The sequence below is a fragment of the Ursus arctos genome, unplaced genomic scaffold (assembly GCF_023065955.2).
Source record: "Ursus arctos isolate Adak ecotype North America unplaced genomic scaffold, UrsArc2.0 scaffold_34, whole genome shotgun sequence".
Lineage (NCBI taxonomy): Eukaryota > Metazoa > Chordata > Mammalia > Carnivora > Ursidae > Ursus > Ursus arctos.
In genome coordinates this window covers 22,549,266-22,573,092 of record NW_026623030.1, presented here as the reverse complement: position 1 = coordinate 22,573,092, position 23,827 = coordinate 22,549,266, and the positions used below count along the sequence as shown (strand labels likewise).

Genomic DNA, 23,827 nt, shown 5'->3' with positions numbered 1-23,827 from the left:
AGGGGTGATGAGGTTCCTGCAAGGTGGGGGCCTAATCGACTAGTTTCCTGTTGTGGGAGGGAGAGAAGAGTAGACATTCTTCTCTCCCCTCCCTCCCCTGTGTTGGGGGGGGAAGTGCTGGCTGACTGTATGCTCCACCTCAAACTAGGGGGCCCCCTCACTGTCAACCTCACCCCACATAAGTCCTGTAGAGAAAATGAAAGCACAGGGGAGAGCAGAGAGGGAGGCCCAGAAGGCATGGGTGCCAGCGGTCCGGGAGGGCTTCCCGGAGAAAGATGCACTCCTGGAGTGGGGCCCCGATAGTTGTGGCTCAATAGAGGTCCGTCTACCCAGGCACCAGCAATGTCAAGAGCAGAACCGAGGGTGGGCCAGAACCCGAATGGGGCGGGGCTAAGGCCATGGCGGGTCGGCTCAGCAGAATCGCGGATAGTCGGGGCCGGGCGGGGTTGGGATCCTTCCCCGGGGGGTGATGAAAGCTGTGGTCGCTATTGCACGGACCCACCCGGAGCGTGCAGATAAGGCCTTGCAGGAGGGAGTCGCAGGGGCGCGCCCCCTCGAGGCGAAGAGGCTCGGCCCAGCCCCGCCCCCAGGCCCCGCCTCTCCTCCATCTGGCCCCGCCCCCGCAGCGCTGAGGCACCTGGGGGTCTGCAGGCGCTAGGTGGGTGGGGCCAGTGTTGCCCCTCCCCTCGGTCGTTCATTCCCTTCTTTAGCCTGCGCGGTGAGACGGCGGGTGGGCGAGGCGTGGGCGTGGCTTGGCAGGGCCCGCCTTTCTCCGGGCTCGCGTTTGAGACCCCAGGACCCGCTCAGCCGCGGCGGAGCAGGATTGATAGGTGGGGCCAGGTCCAGCCCCGCCCCTAGGGGCTGCCCTCCTCCGGCCGAGTCTGGTTCGCGGGCGGGCCGGGGCGTGGTCTCTCGCAGCCCCGCCCCTCCCTGACCCCGCCCCTGTCGTGGCCGCCCTCCCCCGCCGGGCTCCGCTAGCACAGCCGGTTCCTCTTTACATAACGGCGCGAGGCGGCATGGGCTCGGGCCACCGCCTCCGCCCGGCCGCCCGCCCGGACTGTCGCGGCCCGTGGTGGCGACGGCGGCGGCAGCAGCAAATTTTCCCCGGCGGCGGCCCGGGGGCGCATCCTCCCGCAACTGTCAAGCGCTGGCGGCGGAAATGATGAGGCGCTGGCCATTTTCCGAGCCCGGGTTTCCTGCCTGAGCCCCGCTCGAGCGAGCCGCGAGCCAAGAGCCGGCGCGCGGGAGAGAACGCGCCCGGGGCGGGGGCCCGCCCGCCCCCTCGGGATTTCGGGGGGCCGGGGGCGCGGGACGCCATGGGCCGGCCGGGCCCGGACCCCCTCTCTCTCAGGTAAGCCCTCCTTACCCGGCGCTGCCTCCTCCGGGGCTGGGAGGGTTCTAATGGGGGAAGAGGAGGCCCCCTGTCCGGTTCTGCCCGGTGTCTGCGCACTCCCCTAACAGCCTGAAATACTGTCCTGCCCCTGACCCGCATGGGGTGTTCAGGGGCGGCCCTTCTCCATCTCCTGCGACACCCTCCCAGCCGACACCCCCACCCACACACGTGTTGGGGATGTAATAGGGGAGGCGGTGGGGAAGGCGCTGAGAGGGTATGGTTAATACCCCCAGTCTGCCCCTTAAAGTAGCCCAGTCAGTCAGGGGCGGCAGTCCCCCACAACTTGTGCGTGGTGAGGGGAGGGGTCCAGGGTCAAGCGCTTGGCACCTTGAAAGTGAAAGTAATCAAACGGAGGCTGTGAGGATGGACGAGCCCTCTGGGAGTGGAGCCACCTGTCCCTCCCCACTGTCCCAGTCCAGGCCATGTGGCTATGAGGGTATCTCTGGATTCTAGAAGCCCCTCTCCAGTCCCCACACCTCAGAGGTGGGCCAGGCCAGGTGCCCCCAAGCCACTGAGTTTGGGGTTTCACAAGGGTTCAAGGGTCCCGGAGCTCAGTTCTCTTTGAGCTGGTGCCCTCTCACCCCAGACCTGGAGCTCAGGTGAATCCTCCCATCAAAAAAAAAAAAAAAAAAAAAAAAAAAAGGGATGGGGCTGGTATTGCCTTATAGGTCAGCATGGCTGGGAGGGTAATTTCAGAGGCCTTTAATGCTTGATGCAGAAATCCCCTCCCTTCCCTCCCTCTGACCATGGGGGCTTTTGGGATGATGGGGACTGCATTTGAGGAACTGGGGAGGGGGGCCTGCCTGCCTGTCCTGCTTCTTTTTTTTTTTTTTTCTTTAATTTCCTCATTCTCCTGTTTCTCTTCCCCATTCCCTGACACGATGATGTAGGTGAGGAGGTCACTGCCTGCAGCTGGAGGCCTCCAGGGAGGGGCATGGCCAGGCCTGACTGAGTGGGAGGAAGTGAAATTGGGCTGCGGGTGGGGGCTTCGGAGCAGAAAGCCTGGCAAGGCGATGTCTGCAGGGCCAAGGTCCAGCTTTGGGGGCAGGAGGGGCTGAGATCTGACCCACATGCCCCTCGCTTGGGAGATGAGCATCCCTTGACACCCACCAGCTGCCAGACGCAGCTAGGGCAGCCAGCCCATCCTGCCTCCCCATTTACAGTCCAGCTGCAGGGCCCCTGCCAGGCGATGGGCACATGGGTCTCAAGGGCTGTGGGCTCAAGTCATGTCTGGCTTTCCCATCACTGACCTGGCTGCCAGAGCGGAAACGGCTCTGGAGGCTCCCTGGGGCTGCGGGGGCTGGAGACCCAGCCCTAGTGGGGGGAGAGCAGGCAGAGGCTGCCTGCCTGGGCGGGCTGGGGTCAGCAGATGAGAGGCCAGGGCCTGCTTGGGAAGTTGGAAGGGTTTTTAACACACTTTTTCTGAGCCTTTTCCCACAACCCTCCTCTGGGAGGGAAAATCCTTCTGAGCCAAAGGGTGAACATTCCTAGAACTTGTGCGAGTCCCTGTGGACCACAGAGACAGCCAGCTGGGAAGGGGCTGGACTGAAGTACCAGCTGCTGGGGTCTGAGGCCCTTCAGGGGCTCAGCAGTGAGAGAGGAGGGTCTTGGAGGCATAGGTTCCATTCTCCCACTGCTTCTGTCCAGCTGAGGGCATGGGCAAGTGACACCTGTGAACCTCAGTTTCCCCCCATGTGAAATGGGATAATAACAGGTTTGTGGTAGGGATTTAATGAGCCAGTGTGTGAAAAGCACCTGCTGCCTGGCAGAGAAAGGGTTCAGTTACAGGTGGCGGTGATTTCTTCTCATTACCACCATTAGCGTGATTTTCCTGGCTGTGGAATGTTTGTTCATCAGCATCCCTCGAGCACCTCCAGCATGTGTGCAGCTCTGGGGGTCTTGAGTCTTTGGGAGAAGAATTGTGAAGATGCAGGCAGGATGAGGTGATGGTGCTTCCTGGCTATGAGGCCTTGTTTAACTGTCCCAGCCTCAGTTTCCTCGTCTGTCAAATGGGTATGATAAGAGTACCTAATTCTTAGGGTCATTGGAACCATATGAGCAAATCTGCAAAGTATTTAGAACCCTTTGATCAGGAGTGGTAGTAGCAGTAATGATGAGACTGTTACTGTTTGTTGTGGATGTTAGCTCTGATTGTTCTCCTCCCTGATTCTTCCAGCCGCCGTTCCTGTGAACCCTGGGCTTGATCCTGATGGATAGAACTTTCTAGTACAAATCAGATTCTGTAGAACGACTCCAGATATGGAGGTAGCCTGAGCCCAGCAGGCACAGGGTAGCCCTGCAGCAGTTCAGCCTTTGGGGGCCCTTGGATATCTTGGTCCAGCCGGGTTACCCAGGACACCCTCCACCTCCTGGATGGAGCCTCCCCAAGGGCAGAGGGGGCAGGGCTGGAGGCACTTGGAGAGACCTCCCAGTCCCTGCACAGCCCACTTTTGGGGGGATGGCGTGGAGATGCGCATAAAGCACTCAGTGCTGGGCCTCACCTGACAATAATAGATGATATTATTATTAATATTATTAAATGAGTTGCCTCTCCTGTTAAGTTCCCACTTCTCCCTGGTAGCAACATGGGTTTGGGAGCCAAATCCAGAATCTGCCAGGTTCTAGATGTGAGGCCCAGGGCAAATTATCTGACTTCTCTGGACCTCATCTGCCCAACGGGGACCAAGAGTCCCAGCCTCACCGGGGTATATAAGCCTGTGTGTAAGCTACTATATGGAGTGTATGAGCCTGGCACAGTGTAGGGACTTGAACTGTGTTGGCTGCAATTGCTATGGCTCTGTGCCGCTTAACCTCTCTGAGCTCCCATATCCTCCTCTATGACATGGGAGTACTAATGACTGCACGATAGGATTGTGTTGAAACAAGACATGCGTAATGCCTGGCATGCAGTCAGTGCTCAATAAGTGTGAGCTACTGCTGTTAGTGCCCCAGAGGGGGCTACCACTTAATTGCCAGGTTTCCTGGGAAAATGGTCCCAAGAGCCACCCCCCACCCCCACCCGCCCCGGGTGTTCAGCATCTTTGGCTGGGCGGGGCAGGAAGCTGCTTCCATCTGGCAGATGGGAGAAGCCTGCCTTGGAGTCCAGAGGTGTAATACAAGTTTCTTATTCCCAGCCAGACCCTGTTCCCAGCTACCCGCCCTCCCTGAGGAAACTGAGGCGGGCAGTCTGCCCAGGGGAAGTGACTCAGCTGGGGTCACTCGCTGAGTCAGGCCTAATTGGACCCAGGAGCCCTGCGCCCCAGCTCCCTGGCTTCCGGGGGCCTGCAGTCCCTTGGAAACTGGGCAGATCCAAAGGCCACAGCTGGACACCCGCTCACTTGGGCCCTGACCCCTCGGCAACCACCATTCCTCAGCCAGGGCTCTGAAGTCCCAGTGACCACCACTGGGCTTCTCAACCTGGTATTCTTCCCAGCAGGGGCAAGGGGCACTTCCCCAGGAGAGCAAGTCCTCCTGATGTCCCCCCCAACCCCGCCCCGACCGGAAACCCAGCAGCTGAGCAGATGGCTGGAAGATTTTTCCTCCCACGCCACCCTGTCAGGGGTCGGCGAGGGGGGCCAGGCTGCAGGCTTCCTCGTGAGCCAGGCCAGGAGCCCCTGGGGGCCTGCCCGGATGTGGGCCCCCACCCCGGTTGGTGGGGAGGGGGGGGAGGCTGCCACTGCCCCATGTGTCCCCAGGGAGGCCTGGGAGGGAGGAAGTCTATGCCCTGCTCACCGGGAGCTGACTCACAGGGTGCCTGATGGAGGTGCGGCCTTGGGGAGCTGGAGGACTAGAAATGTGATTGGGGGAGGTGGTCACAAAACAGGGCCTTTGGCATGAATATGAGAGCTGGCACTCTGTGTCCTCTCACAGGAGGACAGGTCAGAGAAGGTGAGGAGTGTGGGGAGAGGTTCACCCCTCCTGATACCGCGAAGCAGCACATTGCAGGGTGCAGGGCTCACTGAGGGCTTTCCCCCTCCATGGAGTCTCACCCTTCTCTTCAACTCAGGAACAGTGAAAAGAAGTCATATACTAGCATGGGAGGGGGTGGGGCTGGGGCTGGCAAGTACTGCCCATTCTTGGGGGGATAGTCCCTGGCTTTCTCCTGAAGCCTACCTGGATAGATGGTCGGGGTGTCAGGCTGGGCCTGGGGACAGAGGAAGCCAGAGGACATTTCCTGTTCTGGCAGACTGTGCCAGCCTGATAAATGTCCCTGGACACTAGGTGACCCCAGAGAGGGCATATCAGGGCTCCACTGACTGCCCAGTGATCTAGGGCAGAACCTATCTCAGCCTCCCTAGGACCTCAGAACCTTTATTCCCTACTTCCCAGGGGCTTCTCCCCAGTCTGGACAGCCTGAATGGTGTGAAAGGACAGTGGGCTGACTGCCAGGCTGTGTGTGTTGGAATCCCCCCAACTCTCTGGGCTTCCTTGGGCAGAGGGTCTGGGCTGCTGGAGAAGTTGGTGCTGTAGGTGGGAAAGGTCGAAAAGCTTGCTGTGGCCCATAGTCAACCTGGAAGCCTCCCTGGAGGAGGTGTCTCCGTTTGAAGGCATGGGACTTCCTGCCCAAACATCTGTGAGCTGGGAGCAGGGGAAGCTGTGGACCTGGGGGAGGATGGAAGCTCTGGACTGGCTTATTTTAACTTTGTTTACCATTACCATTATTCAATTTAAACTGTCCTCCCCAAGCCTTGGCAGGTGGAATTCCCACAGGTGGGTAAAGGCCTTCTCTGCACCTGGGCCTGATAATTAACTGGGAAGTGTTAGCTTGCCCAGATTACACTGTTACCCAGGGTGATAGGATAGAGGAGGGGCCGAGGACGCCCAGTCTCTGGGGTCATGGGTTAGAGTGGGCCCCACAGCTCAGATTCCCTACTTAGAGCCAGGATTCCCAGCTGTTCAGTGCTTCATTTCTCCCCGACTTGGTAGAGGCTCGAGGGTCTCTTAGGATGGATATGCTCGAACGGGGGACACCAGGCTCAGGCTAAGGCTTTAAGGGACTCACCAGGTTGCCCTCAGCGGGCACTCTGGTGGACACAGTTGTCTTGAACTTGGGGACCTGAGAGGCAGATCCACCCCCTCCTTGCCCTGGGGCCTTAGAATGGGTACGGAGACAGGATCTCCTTGTGTTTGCTGTGGGGACTTGGGGGGAAGAGGGTGCCAGGATGTGACCTTCCTGCTCCACATAACATCATCCTTGTCCCTCACCCCACAATGGGATTTGGGAAATGCTGGAGCCCCACCTCCACACACATAGCTGGGAACTCCCTGCCCCAGAAGCCCAAGCTGATCAGGTGGGAGGGACTCTGTGGGTTTGCAGGCCCCTCTGTGTGGATTCGTTTGTCCCTTTGGCCTCCCAGTCTTCCAGTGCTCTGGTAGGTGGGGAGGGGGGAGGAGGGGGCCGATAGAAGTGCCCCAAAGACTCCCCTACTTGTATGCCCCAGCCTAAGCCTGGGGGTTCCTGGGAACCCTCAGGTGATTAATAAATGCTTTCTGCTAAGAGCTTTTCAGGTACTAATCCCACAGCTGGTGTGATCTGATCAATTGCTTAGCATATAGTAAGTGTTCGATAAATGACTACCACCTGGGCTGAGGCCCAAGAGGGGACCACCTTCCTGCCACCTGGCTGCCTGCCCTGCCAGGAAACCTCCGAGGCACGCCCCCTCCCAGACGTGGGCCGCAGCTGAGTGTTCAGTGCTCTGACTGGTGATTTCCTGCCCCGAGCTCCTGCCTGGAGCCGCCTCTCCCCTGAGAAGGCCTTTTGTTCAGGCTCCCCTGATGCTCCCTGCCGGCCCAGCCCGCAAGGCCGGGCTCCCTCTGTGGCTTCTGTGACTGAAGGCCTAGAATTCTCTGGAGCTTGTGCTCCTCTCTGCTAACAATAATAGTAATAAAATAGCAACAGCCACTTGTTGAGCCCAGTGCCCAGCACCCCACTGACCTCCGTTCTCAGAATGCCCCTAGTGAATGCCAAGAGCTGGACACTGGCCCATTTTACAGATGGGGACACAGGCTCAGAGAAGAAGTGGCAGAGGCAGGATGCGAACCCAGGTCTGGTTGGTGGCTCCACCACAAGAGCTCATGTGGGTGGTGGTGGGGATCTCGGTGGGTTTCTCAGAGCCCCACAGCCCTTCTGTTTGTCCATGCTGGTCAGGAGCATAACTCCAAGAGCGTGACTATCAAACCGAAGCCCCCCTCAATCCCAGGAGTTCATTAAGTCATACAAGTAATATTTTTGGAGCATCTACACCGACCAGGCCTTGGGGGTGAGCAGGAGTGAGATGGCCTCTCCACTTTCCAGGGGCTAAGAGCCCTGGTTGAGGGCACAGGACAGTGAGCAGTTCTAATCCCAGCTCTACGCCTCACTGGCTGTGGGGCTCTGGGCAAGCTATTCTTCCCATGCCCTGGCTTTTTTATCTATAAAATGGACATATTTATAGGACTCCCCTCTACCCTCCAGTGGAGATTAAACTACTGAATATATATGCAAACTGTTTAGCACAGAGCTGGGCATATAGAAAGCAAGAAATAGTGTCATTTATTGTTATTTTTGTTCTTAAATTTGTATTTCTAAAATTGAGATATGATTGGGGTGCCTGGGTGGCTCAGTTGGTTAAGCGCCTGCCTTTAGCTCAGGTCACAAGCTGTGATCCTGGGATAGAGCCCTGCATCAGGCTTCCTGCTCAGCGGGAAGCTTGCTTCTCCCTCTTCCTCTCTCTGCTGCTCCTCCTGCTTGTGCTCTCTCACATGCACGCTCGCTCTCTCTCTCTCTCTGTCAAATAAATCTTAATAAAATTGAGATATGACCGACATACATTAGTTTCAGGTATATAACATAATAACTAGACTTCCTGTGATCATTTCACAATGCATAAAAATGTCAAATCATTGTTTTTAAACTTGTACCCTGTGGCTGTTTTCCTGACCACCTGGTGGGTTTGGGACCTGGACAGAGGAGCTTTGCCTCCTGACTCAGGAGCTGAATGAGAAGTTTATGTCCCTCCTCGGGATCTCCTTCGTTCAGTGTATATTCACTGGGAAAGTGAGTCTTCCTCACGGTGCGCATTCAGGCACTGATCAGGCATTTTGGGGGTGGCTTCTGTGGGGGCTTCTATTGCCAACAATGGGAACTCCCCACGCTTCAGTTTCTCTGTCTGTAAAATGGGAGCAATTATGGGCCCAACTTCGTAGAGTTGTCATGAAGCCTAGGGGAGTTAATGCTTTGCAAAAGCAGTTAGAAGAATGCCTGATGTCTAGCAAGTGCTTGCTGTGCGCTGCTCCTGTGATGGGGAAACTGCTGTAGGAGGCGTGCTCAGGATGGCTGCCAGCCATCACCTGGGCGGTGAGGAAGCACTGTTCCAAGAAGCCACCTGCCGAGGTTGGGCCTTGCAGTTGGGCATCAGGACTCCGGGGTGCCCAGGAGGTGGGTTGGCCCAGTGAGAGGTGGCCGTCAGTGGGTGTTGGCCACCATGTGTCTGCCAGAGGAGCCAGATGTTGCAAATGCAGCTGACCTCTTGGATTCATACATTCATTCATTGGGCATTTATTGAGCTCCTGCTGCATGCTAGGAACTGGGGCTGGAGCAAGGAGCAGATTGTAAAGCTCACAGCCCACTAATTAAAAAATCACAGCTATTTTTAAAAAAAGATTTATTTATTTTAGAGAGAGGGAGCAAGTGCACTTGGGGGAAGGGGCAGAGGGAGAGAATCTCAAGCAGACTTCCTGTCCAGCACGGAGCCCAATGAGGGGAAAGATCTCACAACCCCGACACCATGACCTGAGTTAAAATCAAGAGTCGGACACTTAACTGACGGAGCCACCCAGGCGCCCCTAAGTAATCATAGCTATTGAATGCTAACATGTGACCGGTGTGCTGAAGGACAAGTTCAGGACTTGACTCGGGTGGTGGGCTCCTAGAAGGCTTCTCGTGTGTGAAGTCTTAAGCCTACTGAGAGCAGACAGGGCAGAGGGAACACGGAAGGCAAGGCCAGAGGCTGCAGCCAGCACGAGTGGTGGCAGATCACACAGGGTCTCACAGAAGAGCAGGAGCTGGGGTCTGGGATACGAGAGCTTCCTGGGCCCCCTAACCTGTGAGAATAGTGCTTGCCTCACCTGTGTGGAGGCAGGGGTGTGGGGTGGCCACACACACACACACACACACACACACACACCCCTTCGCGGGTGCAGGGTGGTTTTCTTGGCGGAGTGTGGTGATCAAGGGCACATGTGGCTCCTCTCCCTTCCCCTCTGCCTGGTGGCTTTCATTGACAACTGTGTGCAAAGTGCTTACTGTGAATAGGTTTCAAGGACTCTGATGTGCAAAAATGTTGACTCTGCAGATCCCCTTCCTCACTGATGCAGATACTTACTCTGCACTGTCTGGGGCCGTCAGCTGCACGGTCACTACCATGGCCTGGAGAGGGCACTGTCCTTGCAGCTGCCCCGCCGGTCTGCCCCACCCTGACCCTGCACAGGGTCACACAAATAGAAGGTGCCTGTGCAGGGGTGTGTGGTAGAAAGAACCTCAATTTGCAGGTTCAGATCTCCACCTTGGGCGCCTCTCCAGGACTTCTTATGACCGTTTAATGAGGTGGATACCATGGTGCTCCGCATTTGACAGATGAGGAAACTGGGTTTTGGGGAGGTCCAGCCAGGTGTCAGAGATCACACAGCCTCTGCATAGGTGTGTAGTGTAGCCCCGGGAGAGCAGGGATTTCTGTCTGGTTCACTGCTGTATCCCCCAGGGCCTAGCACGGTGCCTGGCACAGAGTAGGCCCTCAGTAATAGTTTTTTTTGGGGTGTATGTGTGTGGTGGTGGAATGAGCAGCCACAATTATGTGGTCCCCAAAGGGTCCCAGGCCCAGCCAGGTTTAGTTGGAAGGAAGGATTGTATTAATTGTAACTAGAGAGGTTCAGGGTTCAGCACCTCGGACAGCAGAGGGTGGGGGGCTACTGCCATTTCGATTGTGTGGTGCCAAAGAAGGAGCCATGGGGGTGGGAGGAGAAGGGAGCCCCAGTTGGGATGAGTAGGCAAGGGCCTGCCTGTCCTGACATCCCCCCCACGTTGAAGCAGGAAATATCTTTGCACTCCTTTGTGAGTCTTGTTAATTGATTCCTTTTCATTCATTGTTTTCTATTTATTTTTGACACCAATGATACACTCTCGTTGTAATATTAAATAGTAACAGCCAACCTTTGGTAGGCTTTTCCAAAGTTCTAACGCCTTTACATTTATTAAGTCAGTTCCCATAAGGCAGGTACAATCGTGTTCCCCATTTTACAGATGGGGAAACTAAGGGAGAGAGAGGGCAATAATTCGCCCAAATAATTCGCCCATGAGTAAGTGGCAGTGCTAGCATTTGAACACAGTCCCCGTGTTCTCAACCATATTTTCTAGGGACAAGTAGCAGCAGTATTCCTTAGTTACTTTACTTGTATCCCAATTCTGGTTCTTCCCGAGGGTCACCACTGTTTCTAGCGGCTTTGCTCCAGCCACACCTTTCTTGCCCACCACTTAAACACATTTACGTGCACATAAAAATTGGTTTCGTGTGTGTTCACGTAAATGGGATCACAGAGTCTGCATTGTTCCATGGTTTGCCTTGGGGATCCGCCTGGGGTGGTAGTGCAGACCTTCCTCCACCTTTTCCCCTGCTGCAGAATATTCCAGCCTGCAGATGTATCTCGGTTTGCTTTACCAGTTTCTGATGGGCATTTAAGTTGTATAAACATCGAAGCCAGAAACATCTAGCAGGGGGTTGTGTTGTACCTGCCTGTCTGCACATGTAAGCAAGCATTCTCTTGAATACTTGAACGTGGAATTCCTGGATCTGAAATGTACCCTGCCAAATTGCCCTCCAAAAAGGCTGTATCGGTTAAGAGTACCGGCAGCATTGTAGGGGAGTGACCATTTTGTGGCACCTTCACCCGCACCGGGTATTATCGGTCATTTCCGATTTCTGACGTTGTGCCTGGACAATAACCTGTCTCGCGGTGGCGAGAATAGTAGAAAAAGTAGTCGTTTGCTCACCTGCCTGCTCACTCCTCTGTCACCCACCCCACCGTGTCTTTCAGCCTGGCCGCCCCACCCCGGTCTCCGCCATGAACGGGCCCACCCTGCAGCCCCCCTCGACCTCCTCCGCGTCCTCCCCCTCCTCGTCGGCTGCGGCGTCGTCGTCGTCGTCGTCGTCGTCACGGGGCTGGAGCGAGTTCTGCGAGCTGCACGCGGTGGCCGCGGCCCGGGAGCTGGCCCGGCAGTACTGGCTCTTCGCGCGCGAGCACCCGCACCACGCGCCGCTGCGCGCCGAGCTCGTGTCGCTGCAGTTCACCGACCTCTTCCAGCGCTACTTCTGCCGCGAGGTGCGCGAGGGCTGGGCGCCCGGGCCGCCGGGGTCCCGGGCGGCGCCGCCCGCGCGCGACTACCGGGACACGGGCCGTGGCCCCCCGGCCAAGGCCGAGGCGGCCCCGCCCGAGTCCGGCCCGGGTCCCGCCGCCCCCGCGCTGCCCAAGGCCCGCAGCTCGGAGGAGCTGGCCCCGCCGCGACCGTCCGCCGCCTGCACCTTCCAGCACCTGCGCCACAGCCTCCGCCACATCCTGCGCCGCGGCTCGGCCGGGGAGCTGCCCGCCGCCTCCGGGGCCGCGGGGGAGGCGGGCGAGGGCCCGGCCCGGTCCGGCCTGGCCAGGAAGCTCCTGCCCTGGAGCCTGGCCCGCGAGCCGCCGCCCGAGGCCCTCAAGGAGACGGCGCTGCGCTACAGCCTGGCCGACGAGGCGTCCATGGACAGCGGGGCGCGCTGGCAGCGGGGGCGGCTGGCGCTGCGGCGCGCCCGGGGCCCCGACGGTGGCGCGGACCGCGTGCTGGAGCTCTTCGACCCGCCCAAGGTAAGCTCCCCGCGCACCAGCCCTGCAGGCGGCGCACAGCACCCAGGGGAGAGCGTGCCTTTTCAAAAGTGAAGTTTCTTTTAGACTATTTTAGATTTGCAGAGATGTTGCAGAGATGGCCCAGGGTTCCCTCATACGCCACACGCCCCCTTGCCTAATGTTAGCATCTTACGTTACTGGGTACATTTGCGTAACTGAGGCACCAGCGTTGGTCACTACTATTAACGACACTCCGAGGTTTCTTTGGATTTTGCTAGTTTTCCCTAATCTAGCTTTTTCTGGTCCAGCATATACTATGTTAGATTCGGTTGTCATGTCTCTTTAGGGGCCTAATGGCTTTGATAGATTCTCAGGCTTTCCTTGTTTCTGATGACAGTTTTGAGGAGTCTGGGTCAGGGATTTTGTAGAAAGTCCAGAGACACCGTATATGGGCGTCATGTGGGCTGTGATAGGTTGGAACGGGTCCTTGACAACCCTGACCCAGACGGACCATGACAAATAGGAGGGTTTTTCTAAGGGGTTCAAAACTTTCGGTTTGATTCCTTTGCATGTCTCATGATTTGTGGATGTCTTATTTCAAGTGTTAAAAATTCTGTGTGTTTTCTTTTTCGACGACTTAATGCAGTTCTGCAGATGAGGTAGGAGGGTCAGGATGTTCCAAACACCTGACAAGCTCTTTGACTCAGGTGTATCAAGTTGATGGGACCACGTGGCTTTCCTTTAATTCCTTTCTCTTTCTGTTATGCTGCTAGAGAGCGAGCAAAGCCCATGTGATCCTAGCCCGAGGGGGGTGGGGGTGGGGGTGACGGTCTGAATGCGGGAGGCTTAGTCATTCATTCATTTAACAGATACTGAGCACCTACCATGTACCAGACAGATGCTGATGCTGGGGACCTGGCATCTTAGTAGGAGCTACTGAGGAATAAACCTACAGCTGAACATGGAATTATAAATTCTACACGCTGCCCTAAAGGAAGAGGCATGGCGCCTCTGGCAGTATCACTGAGGGGCCCCAGCTGGGTGGTTGGGATAGGGTGTTGCCAAAGAATCCTCTCGTGTGAAGTAACCTTTAAACTTGGGTGCCGTGTCGCGTGCATAAAACTGCAGCAGGTGAGTGAATCGGAAGATCCACGAGTGTTGCCGTGTTTGCACACACCCAAGTGACCCAGCACCCAGGGGGCTCCCTCCCACCTCCGTGTCCGTAACCCCCACCACCCCCTCCTCCCACTGACTCCTACTCCACAGATTATATGTCTCTGTTCTTGAACTTCATACAAATGGAATCACACAGCATGTTGCCTTTCACGTCTTCTGCTCAGCAGAATGTTGTAGAGACTTGCTCACGCTGTCGTGTCCATCAGGAGCTCGTTTGTATGGGTGTACCGCTTATCCATGGATAAGTAGCTTATCCATCCGCCTGGTGATGGGTATTCAGACGGTTTCTACTTTGGGACTTTTATGAATAATGCTGTTATGAAATTCGGGTATAGTTCTTTGTGTGGACATGTGCGTCCGTTTCTCTCAGGGAGATTCCTAGAGGCCTTGCTAGGTCATATGGTAAGTGCATGTTTATAAGAAACTTCTATATTTTTTCCAAAGTGGCTGCACAATCTTATGTCCCCGCCAGCAGTTATGAGAGTCTTTTTCCATTTCACCCCTCCTGGTGAATGTGTACTGGTTTCTCATTGCGGCTTGAATTTGCATTTCCCTGATGACTCATGAGGTTAAGCACCTTTTCAAATGTTTATTGGTCACTGGAATTAACTCTTTTGTGATGTGCTTATTATTTTTATTGAGTTGTCTGTTCTTATAGGAGTTTTTATATATGCTGGGTATACTTCCTTATATTGTAAATATTATCTCCGACTCTGTGGGTTGCCTTTTTTCTTCTTTAATGGAATCTTTTCATGAACAGAAGTTCTTAATTTTAAGTCTGGTTTATCAGTTGCTTTCCTTTATAGTTATTACTTTTGTGTCCTGTTTAAGAAAACTTTGCCTACCCAGGGTCATGAAGATCTTTCTTTTCTTCTGGAAACTTTATTGTTTGGGCCTTCACATTTTGGACCAAGATATATCTTGAGTTAGTTTTTATGTATGGTGTGAGGTAGAGGTCATAATTCTTCCAGTTGTTCCAGCATGATTTGCTGATGTGATCATCTTTTCTCTATTGGATTGCAGTGCTGCTTTTACCCCAAATCCAGTGTCCATCGGTGTGCTTCTGGAAGACTCTCCGTTCTGTTCCACTGGCCCATGTGTCTGCCTTTGGGCCAACACCACACTGTCCTAATTGCCAAAGCTTCCCAGTGAGCCTTGAGCTGGTGACTTTTGGAGCACAGTCTTAATCCTGAGTGAAGAATCTCTCAGTGTCAGGGCACCTGGCTGGCTCAGTCGGTAGAGCATGTCTCTTGATCTCAGGGTTGTGAGTTCGAACCCCACTTTGGGTGCACAGATGACTTAAAAATTAAATCTTTAAAACAAAACAAGAATCTCTCAGTGTTTCAGGCGGAGGGAACAGCACAGGCAAAGGCCCTGAGACGGGACGGCATTCTGTGTGTTTTGAAGACTGTAACAGAAGAGGCTGGGGTGGTGGAGCACAGAGAGGGAAGACAGAGCACGGGGAGTTTGTGTGGTTAGAGGATCCTGGGGAGAGTTAGCGTTTTATTCCAGACACAACGGGAAGCTGTTGGAAAACGCAAGTGCTGATAAAAACTGTTTTCTCATCATTTTTAAAGTCTTGAGGTTATGACACCATGAAAGGCAAATAACATCCCAAACACATGGTCTTATCTGTGTGACAGCATGGGGTCCCTATAAAACTTCACCTTAAAAACAACTTCTGGGGCCTGGCTGGCTCAGTTGGAGGAGTGTGTGATGCTTGATCCTCGGGGTTGTGAGTTTGAGCCCCATGTTGGGGGTAGAGATTATTAAATAAATACTTAAAAAATATAAATAAAAAATAAATTAAAAAAAAAAAACACTTCTGCTGCTTTTAAAATAAACCATCTTGGAAAAGCAGGCGTCAGGAGTCAAGTGGACCTGAGTTTAAATAATGAATTAGCTTTTTTCCCCAGTTCTGGGGCCGTAGGCAAGTGACATCAGCTCTCTGAGCCTCAGCGTCCTCCTCGGTACAATGGGGCTACTCACGGTTCCCACCTTGCGGTGCTGTCGCGTTAACAGGGATCGCCCCTGGCCCAGGGGAGCCCTCCGTGTCACTGCTCCTTGTTGTCAGGGTGGTGGTCATGGTAATGACTTTGGGACTGAGAACACAGATTTATTCCCAGTGCTGGTCTGGGTCTTCAGTGCCCAACTGGGGAGCACCGTCAGGGCTCCTGTTCTTCAGGGGCCCTGAAGACTCAGAAGTGGTGTTCTGGCCCTGGTGAAGTCGAGGCCTGGGGGTGGGCAGCTTGGGGCCCTGGGGGCCTCTGTCATAGGCTTGGTGGTTGCTCCAAGACCTGGGGTGTCCCCCACAAAGTAAGCAGCCCTGGTAGGGCCTCTCCCAGCCCCTCTACCAAGTATCTGGCTTGACGGAGCAGCCCAGCTCCACCAGCTTCCAACAGCTCCCCATCGTGTTTGGAGTAGTCTAGGGGCCGTTCCTGAGTTTCCTGGAATGACCTGGAGCGTCCAGTCTCTGGGCTGAGGATACTCAGCCTGTAAGTCTTGACTGAGTGTGCCTGCCAGGCGGGCAGTCTTGACCTCTGACCCTGGGGTTGTTTAGAGGAGCAGCTTTAAACAGAAGGTGAAGGAAGGTTGCGGGTTTGACACCAGTGGGTGGTGGTTAGGGGCCTGAGCTCCGGGCTCACAGCCATGCTGTGGCACCTGAAGTGTGCCCAGTGCCAGCCTGGAGAAGGCCCTGCTGCCCAGAGCAGCCAGGTTTGGAGGACAAGAACGGAGACAGGCAGCTGCCCAGAGACATGTTCCTTCAGCCTTAGCCAAGCAAATGCCATCCAGAATCTGCAGCCAGGTAGCCTGGGGCTCACAGGTCCCCACGACTCACCTCTGCCTCTGACCAGCTGTGTGACCCTGGCTGGCCTCTTCCTCACTCAGCCTCATTCTGTTCATCTGTAAGCAGGGGTGAAAGCAGCCACTCAGGGGTCATGATGGGGGCTGCAAGGGGAGGGAGCTCCTTGCTAATGGGGGTGTAAGTGGAGGCCAGAGTCGGGCTGCTGGCTGGGGGCCTGGTGGTCTGAGGAGACATCTGTGGCTATTTCCAGTGTCCAGAGATGGGTGGTCACAGCCTTCTCTGGTTTCAGTGGCATCCCTGCAGGTGGGCAGGAGATGGGCCTCCCTTCTGTGCACTGGCCTTCAGGAGGAGGCTGGGGATTGGGGGTCCTTGAAGGCCCCTTGGCAGGAGGTGATGTCTGAGATGAGAGAAGGTGTCAATCCTGAAAGATCTGGATGAAGGAGTCCCAGGTCAATGAAATGGCAAGTGCAAAGGCCCTGGGGTGGCCATGAACCAGGAGACTTTGAGGAATAAACAAGTGCCCAGGGGCTGGAATGGAGGCAACAAGCAGAGAGAAGGTTGGAAAGGTGCTGGGGCTGGACTGGGTGGGGGCCATGTGGCCACAGGGAGGACTTGGGGGTCTCACACTATGAGCAGTGGCATGATTCTTCTCCTACAAGACCCTCTGGTCTCCATCTCCACATGTCCTGTGGCCGCTCCTCCTCCTCAGACATGTCTGAGCCCCAGGGTTGGGCTAGAATGGGGGGCAGCATATTTACTACCTTGGGTGGACACCTACTATGCGCCAGCCATTGCCCTAAACACTTGACCTAAAGTCCTTCCCCATGAGGTCGAGGCCACTGGCTCATTTGACAGGGAAGAAACTGAGGCTGGGAGAGGCAAAGGGACTCAATCAGGGTCACACACCTGAGGAGATTGGAACCCCGATCACAAGGGGTTCCCACCTCCAAGCCCCCGGCCACACTCTTCAACTGGCTCCCTCCAGCCCAAGCCCCCCAGCCAGGCCAGGCCTGAGACATGCCATCATACCCAGCAGTTAAAAGAAAAACAAAGTTGGATTGGTTACTGGTATTTAAAAACATAAAATATAGAGATTTCACAGAAGAATCCAGATTTCTGGTTTCTCTTATAAAGTCAGTGGATAAGGGGGTGCCTGGGTGGCTCAGTCGGTTAAGTGTCTGACTCTTGATTTTGGCCTCAGTTGTCATCAAGCCCCGTATTGGGCTCCCTCCTTGGCAGGGTGTCTGCTTCAGGTTCTCTCTCTCCCTCTGCCCCTCTCCGCCCCCCACCAAATAAATAATCTTAAAAGAAAAACAAACACACACACACAACAGTCAGTGGCTCTGGCAGAGCTGGGGCGGCATCACAGGGAGTAGACCCAGCCAGTGTGCACCGAGGGAGAGCCTGGCAGGAGGCAGTATGGGTCCCAGGGAGGGGAGAGATAACAGAAGCAGCCATTGGGCCGGGCTGGGGTGGCTGGCCTTGGGGCAGGGCCTTCCCCTGGAGCTTGCGGTCCATTTTCAAATGGAGCACAGCCAGGCTGGCCATGGCGTTTGGGCCAGCTCTTTGCTCTTTTGGGCCTCAGTTTCCCCATGTGTCCAGGCCTCGGTTGGCTGAAATGGTCTCAAAGCCCTGTCAGTCCTGCCTGGTCTGGGGGCGGAGCCTCATCTGTACAGTGGAGGTGATAGTGGAGTTGTAGCTATGGTCGAAGAGTCACCTTTTAGCCAACATTTATTTGGCGCTTGTTATATACAAGGAACTTTACTGACCTGGCTTCACTGAACCCTGGCCCTATGAGAGAGCTCCGGAGATTGCCCCCATTTCACAGTTGAGGAAACGAGGTGAAGAACGATGGCTTCTCTGAGGTCACACAGCTCTTGAGTGGCTGGGTTGGGAGTGGAATTAGTAAGCCTTCATAAGGACGTAGTATCACTAGTGGCCCCGCCTGGGTGGGGGGCCTCTGTTTGGAGTTCTCAGACTAGGAAAGTCTCCCTGTGGCCACCTTGTCCAGTGCCACCTTTTTGCAGGTGGGGACACTGAGGCCCAGAGGGGGCCCGCTAGTGTCTCCTTCACCCAGCATGCTCTGCCCTTGCCAATTGCTGCCTGGCCTGGAGAAGAGGTAGAGGAAGGAGGTGGGGGACACCTCAGCCCATAGCCCTGAGCACCCCCATATGCACCACAGGCCTCTGCTAGCCCCAGGAGGAAGTGGTCTGGTTGGGAGTAGCTGGGCTGCTGGTCATCAGGGTGGCTGGGGGGGTGGGCCAGTTGGACAGTGTGGTTCAGAGCCTTTCCCACTCTGCTCCCTCTCAGCTGGGTGGCCTGGGGCAAGCGACTCAGGGCTTCTGGGCCTCAGTTTCCTCATCTGTAACATGGGGATGGTCACAGTGCCTGCCCCTGGGGTTGGTCATGTGGCAGAGGCCACGGATACAGTATGTGCTGACTGGGTGGCCGAGGGACAGCCTCAGGCCCCTGCGTCCAGGCAGCAGACCTTCCTGGGGTGCCCGGAAGCCCCCGGCCCCGTCACAGAGCCCCTCGTCCAGCCAGGAGACAGTGTGGGGGACCCAGTTTGTGACAAGAGGCCAGTAGGCCTCGGGCCCCCTCGGCCCCCAAGCTGCGCCCGTCGTCTGCCCAGGAGGAGGCAGAACTGCAGGCTGGGTGGTTCTCGGAGCCTGGTGGCTGCCATGCCCAACAGCACCCCCATCCGAGCTGTGGTTGGCGCACTGTCCGTCTTCAGGTCGGCGCTGGCACTGCACCTGTTTGACAGATGAGGAAACTGAGGCCGGGAGAGGCAGAAGGAGCCACAGGGTGGACCCCGGGGGCCTGAGCCTGGAGCTCGTGCCCCGAGTGTGGGAAAGAGGAAGCAGAGAGAAAGGGATGTCCGCCGGAGGCCTGGCGGTTTCCTCTCGGAGGCAGGAGGAAGAGGAGGAAGAGGAGGAGGGCTGGGCAGGAAGCGGCCAGGCGGGAGGGGGCAGCCTCCTTTGACTCGGACAGACCTGGATTTGAGTCCTGCCTCTGCCTCCTCTCAGCGGTGTGACCTTGGGAAAGGCACTTGGCCCTCTCGCACTGTGCCTCAGTTTCCTCAAATATTTCCTAGAAACGGCCGCGTCATGGTGCCCACCTGTGGGGAGCTGCCGTCGCTGAAGCACGGGAGCGCACCCCGCACACCGTGGCTGTGGTTGTCCTCGTTACTTTGTTCGTTGTTGTCGACCTGACACACCCTGGGGGGGTGATGAAGCCGTCTCACGCAGGAGGAACCAGGCACAGAGAGGGAGAAAGACTTGCCCGAGGCCACACAGCTGGGAGGCTGACGAGCCAGGAACAGCATTGGCTACGGGCCTGCAAAGGCCCGGGGTTTGCGTCTCGACCCCCAGACAGGTGGAGAAGCCACCTGCCCTTCACTGACAGCCCCGTAGATCTGCATGGGCCAGGCGGAACCCCAGTGTCCCTGTGGGGAGACAGATGGGTGCGCTAGAGGCCAGTGGCGCCCCAGTCCCACCCTCTCCCAGGATAACCAGAGGCAGGGGGGAACGGGGTTCCTGTCCTTGCTCTGCCCTGGGCTGCTTTGTGCCCTGGGCGGGTCTCCACCCCTCTCTGAGCTGTGAAATGGGCAACAAAGGGGCTTGATCTGGGTCTTCCGGGACTGGTGGGGGAAGGAAGGAAGGGGTGGTGGTGGGCAGGGCTCCCATGGGGGCCCCAAAGACACACACACAGCTGCTCCATCTGCCCCTTACTGGGGTTCCGTGTAAGATGGTTTTTGAAAAGTAGTTTGCCGCTCAGAAGGAACCCCTGACCATGCCGACGCCGTGGGCAGATCATATCAGCGTGTTTCCTTTCAGCTCAAATTCTATGACTCTGCACACTAGAAAGTGCTCCTGAACCCAGCAGGGGGGGTGGCGAACCATGTTCATTTATTCTCACCCTCTGGCCCCCGCGCCTCTGGGGGTGCTTCACCTGCCCCTCCTGCCCCACGGGGCCTTTTGCCAGCTTCTTGGAAGTGCGCCTTCTGTTTTCATTTGTTTTGGGGGATGGGGTTTTGGGACCAGACCATCACCGCAGTCTGGGCTGTGACCTTGGCAGCCGAGGAGAAGGGCAGGTGGACAGGTTTAGGTTCAGATCTTGGCTCTCATGTCCTTGCTGTGTGACTCTGGGCTGAGAGCTTGGCCTTTCTGAGCCTCAGTTTCCCATTCTGAAAGCAGAATGTCGGTAGGTGGCATTTTTGGGGGCTTGAGTCAAAAGCAGGCTCGGCAAGGGCACAATGTGTTCCCACCCGAGAGGGTGGAAGAAGGGGCTCCCTGGGTAGGAAGCTGCCACGGCCCGGAGGTGGGTCCCTGGGTGCCCTCCCGGGGCTGGCCCGCCCGGCGGCCTGTACCGGGCACGCGCTCACAGCCCAGCAAGCTGGGCAGGCCGCTGCTGGAAATCCCCCGCCCACTTCTCTGTGGATGGAAAGGAAACCAAAATGCACAAGAGATCTCTGCTCTCTGAGCGGCTGGCCCTCAGTGGTGATTGGGGGGGGGGGTAGCTTCCTCCCCCAAGGCAGGAGGGGCCGCCTCAGCTTCCTTTTTGGGGCCCCACACCCCTTTTTCCTATCTCCCCTCTGAGCTGGGGAGGAGGCCGCCGTCTTCCTCAGGCCATGGACTCCGCTGACATCTCAGCCCCTGTTGATAGCGTCCGTGGGGACGACTGAAGCAGCTCCTGCCACTTGGCCTCTGGAGCCTCCCTCACTCTGGCTGATGCCTGGGGGTCCCCCCACGACCTGCCTGACTTGAGTCCCTGACGCGGGCCGAGACGGGGGTGCTGCGGGGTCCACAGTAGCAGCGGCAGAGAGAGAAACCTGTCTCCAAGGAACTGTGTGGCTCCGAGGGGGCCCTGCTTTGTCTCATCTGAACTCTTCACGTAATCTAGGAAACTCTCTAATGTACCGAGAGCCTCCACGTTTGAGCTCATGTTTTTGGCTTTGCATTTTCCGTTAATAAAGCCCGTGGCAAAAACTGTGGAGCAGTAACTGAAAACTACCCCGGAGCCCCTTGCCCAGAGAGAACAAGCATTTCCATTTTGGTAGACGGCTTTCTGCCCTTTCTTCTTGCATTTCCTCTCTAACTTTTCCCCCAAGTTGCAGTTTCTTCAGCATTCACTCATTCTTTATTCTGCACTTACTTCTGGAGCCCCTTCTGCGTGCCTGGTGCGTGGGAAATACAGGCAGACACCTTAGGACAAAAACCCCAGCCCTAGTGACACGCACATTCTTCATTCTGCTTTGTGACCTGCTTTTTTTCACTTACACAGGGCTTCGATGTTTTTCTGAAATATCTTCCAAGAATGTCTTTTTTATACTGGCCATGCAATATTTCATTTACACAGAGGCTGTGATGTATTTAATATTACCCAGACTCCTAATTCAGCCATTTCTCACTTTCCTGCTCGAATAGATAACTGCGTGACAAACATCTCGTACATAAATCTTGGTGCCCAACTCTCGTTATTGCCTTAGGCTAACTTCCTAGAAAGGGAAGTGCTGAGTCGAAGGCTTTATGAATGCTTCTACAGCTTTCCCGCTCTCTGAGCTTTGTTTTTTTAAAGATTTATTTATTTCTTTATTTGAGAGCAAGTGAGGGAGAGAGCGCAAGCAGGGGAGGGGCAGAGGGAGAAGCAGGCTCCCCGGTGAGCAGGGAGCCCGAAGGGGGACTCGATCCCAGAACTCTGGGATCATGACCTGAACCAAAGGGAGACCCTGAACCGACTGAGCCACCCAGGCGCCCTCTCTGCGCTTTACTGAGGTACAGTTTACAAGTATGTAAAATGAAGTTACTTAAAGCGCACGGCAGCGGCTTTTGGTGTATTTACGCAGTTGTGCAGTGATCACTACGATCTGACTTTAGGACACTTTCATCATCTCAGAAAGACACCTTGCACCCGTTAGCAGTCATGCCCCCCTCTCTCCTCCCTCAGCCCTGGGCAGCCACGGGTTTGCTTTCGGTCTCTGTGCATTTGCCTGTTGGTTCTTTTCACAGAAGGAGAATCAGAGACTTTGCCAGGCTTTCGTGACCGGCACCTTGCACTTGGCATCATGTCTTCAAGGTTCATCCATGTTGTAGCAGGTGTCAGCGCCTCCCTCCTTTTCATGGCTGAGTCCTGTTCCATCGTGTGGACAGACGACATTCTGTCTATCCATTCATCAGGGAACGGACGTGACGTCGCTCCCACTTTCTGGCACGCGGCCGGGCTAGCGTGCATACAGGGCTGCTGTGAACATTCGTGTAGAGCTTTCTGTGTGGACACCGTGTTTTCATTTCTCGCGGGTGTATATCTGGGAGTGGAGCCGCTGGGTTATATGGAAATTCTAGATTTAACATTACGCGGCCAGGCTGTTCCGCAGCGGCTGCACCGTCTCACGTTCCCCCCGGCAGCATGCGAGGGCTCAACTTCTCCACATCCTCGCCAGCTCTTGTTCTCTGTCTTCTTGATTGTAATCATCCTCGTGGGTGTGAAGAGCTATCTCGTCTGGTTTTGATTTGCATTTCCCTGATGGCTAATGATGGTGAGCATTTTTTTTCATGTGCTTACTGGCCATTTCTAATGCTTCTGATAGATCCTTTACAAACAGCCTTCCAGAAAGGTTAGACCCACGTATCTTCTCATCACCAGAAGTGCCAGCACTGGGTATTATTTTAAAAACCTCTGCCATGGGGCGCCTGGGTGGCTCAGTCGTTAAGCGTCTGCCTTCGGCTCAGGGCGTGATCCCGGCGTTATGGGATCGAGCCCCACATCAGGCTCCTCCGCTGGGAGCCTGCTTCTTCCTCTCCCACTCCCCCTGCTTGTGTTCTCTCTCGTGCTGAATGTCTCTCTCCCTGTCAAATAAATAAATAAAATCTTAAAAAAATTGTTTGAAAACCTCTGCCAACTTCTAGATGAAGCGGCCATCTTGCCCTTTATGACTGCAGTGGGACTGGCCGTTTCTCTTTTTAAACACCATTGAGTACATATAATTCACATGACGTAACACTTCACCATGGGAAAGTGCAGTTCATTGGTTTTTAGTATAGTCACTGTGTGTGCAACCATCACTAGTAATTCCAGAACATTTCCATCCCCCTAGCGGTCAGTCCCAATTCCAGGCCCCACCTTCCCCGGCCCCTGGCAACCACTAGTCTACTTTCTGTCCCTGTGGATTTGGACTGTTTCTCTTCCATTTCTTGGGCATATACATTTTGTGACCTACAGGCCATTTACAGCACTGTCTGCCTTTTTTCTTGTTGATTTGCAAGAGCTCTTTACATGCCTATTAGCTCTCTGTCACATGTTGCTAGTATTTCCCTAGCTCGCCATTTTTTTCAGTTTCTATCCTGAGGTTCTTCATTTCTGGAGGTTTTTAAGTCTGGGCAATAAAATACAGTGATCTTTTCCCTTGTGGTTTTATTCTTTGCTTTTTCTGCTTCAGGCCTCTCCCACCCTGGATCAGATAATTACTTAGGTTCTATTCCAGTTTTGTCTTGGTTTTATTTTTCACTTCTAATTATTTAATCCATCCGGTTTTTATTCTTTATGGCTGGTGTGATTTCCTGTTGTTTTTTGATGTCCATGAGATGCTGTGTGCGAAGGCCCAT

General features: G+C 55.3%; 1 protein-coding gene across 2 annotated transcripts in view; it reads left to right on the top strand.

Annotated features, from left to right (window-relative positions):
* The first annotated feature begins 1,264 nt into the window (after positions 1-1,264).
* Positions 1,265-23,827, top strand: part of SH2B3 (SH2B adaptor protein 3) — a 38,215-nt gene continuing 15,652 nt past the window's right edge. For both annotated transcript variants that reach the window (XM_026514887.4, XM_026514885.4), the window contains exons 1-2: positions 1,265-1,351; positions 11,462-12,265. In XM_026514887.4, the coding sequence (XP_026370672.2) occupies positions 11,489-12,265 (777 nt within the window). In that variant the 5' untranslated portion in view covers positions 1,265-1,351; positions 11,462-11,488. The remainder of the gene's footprint in view (positions 1,352-11,461; positions 12,266-23,827) is intronic.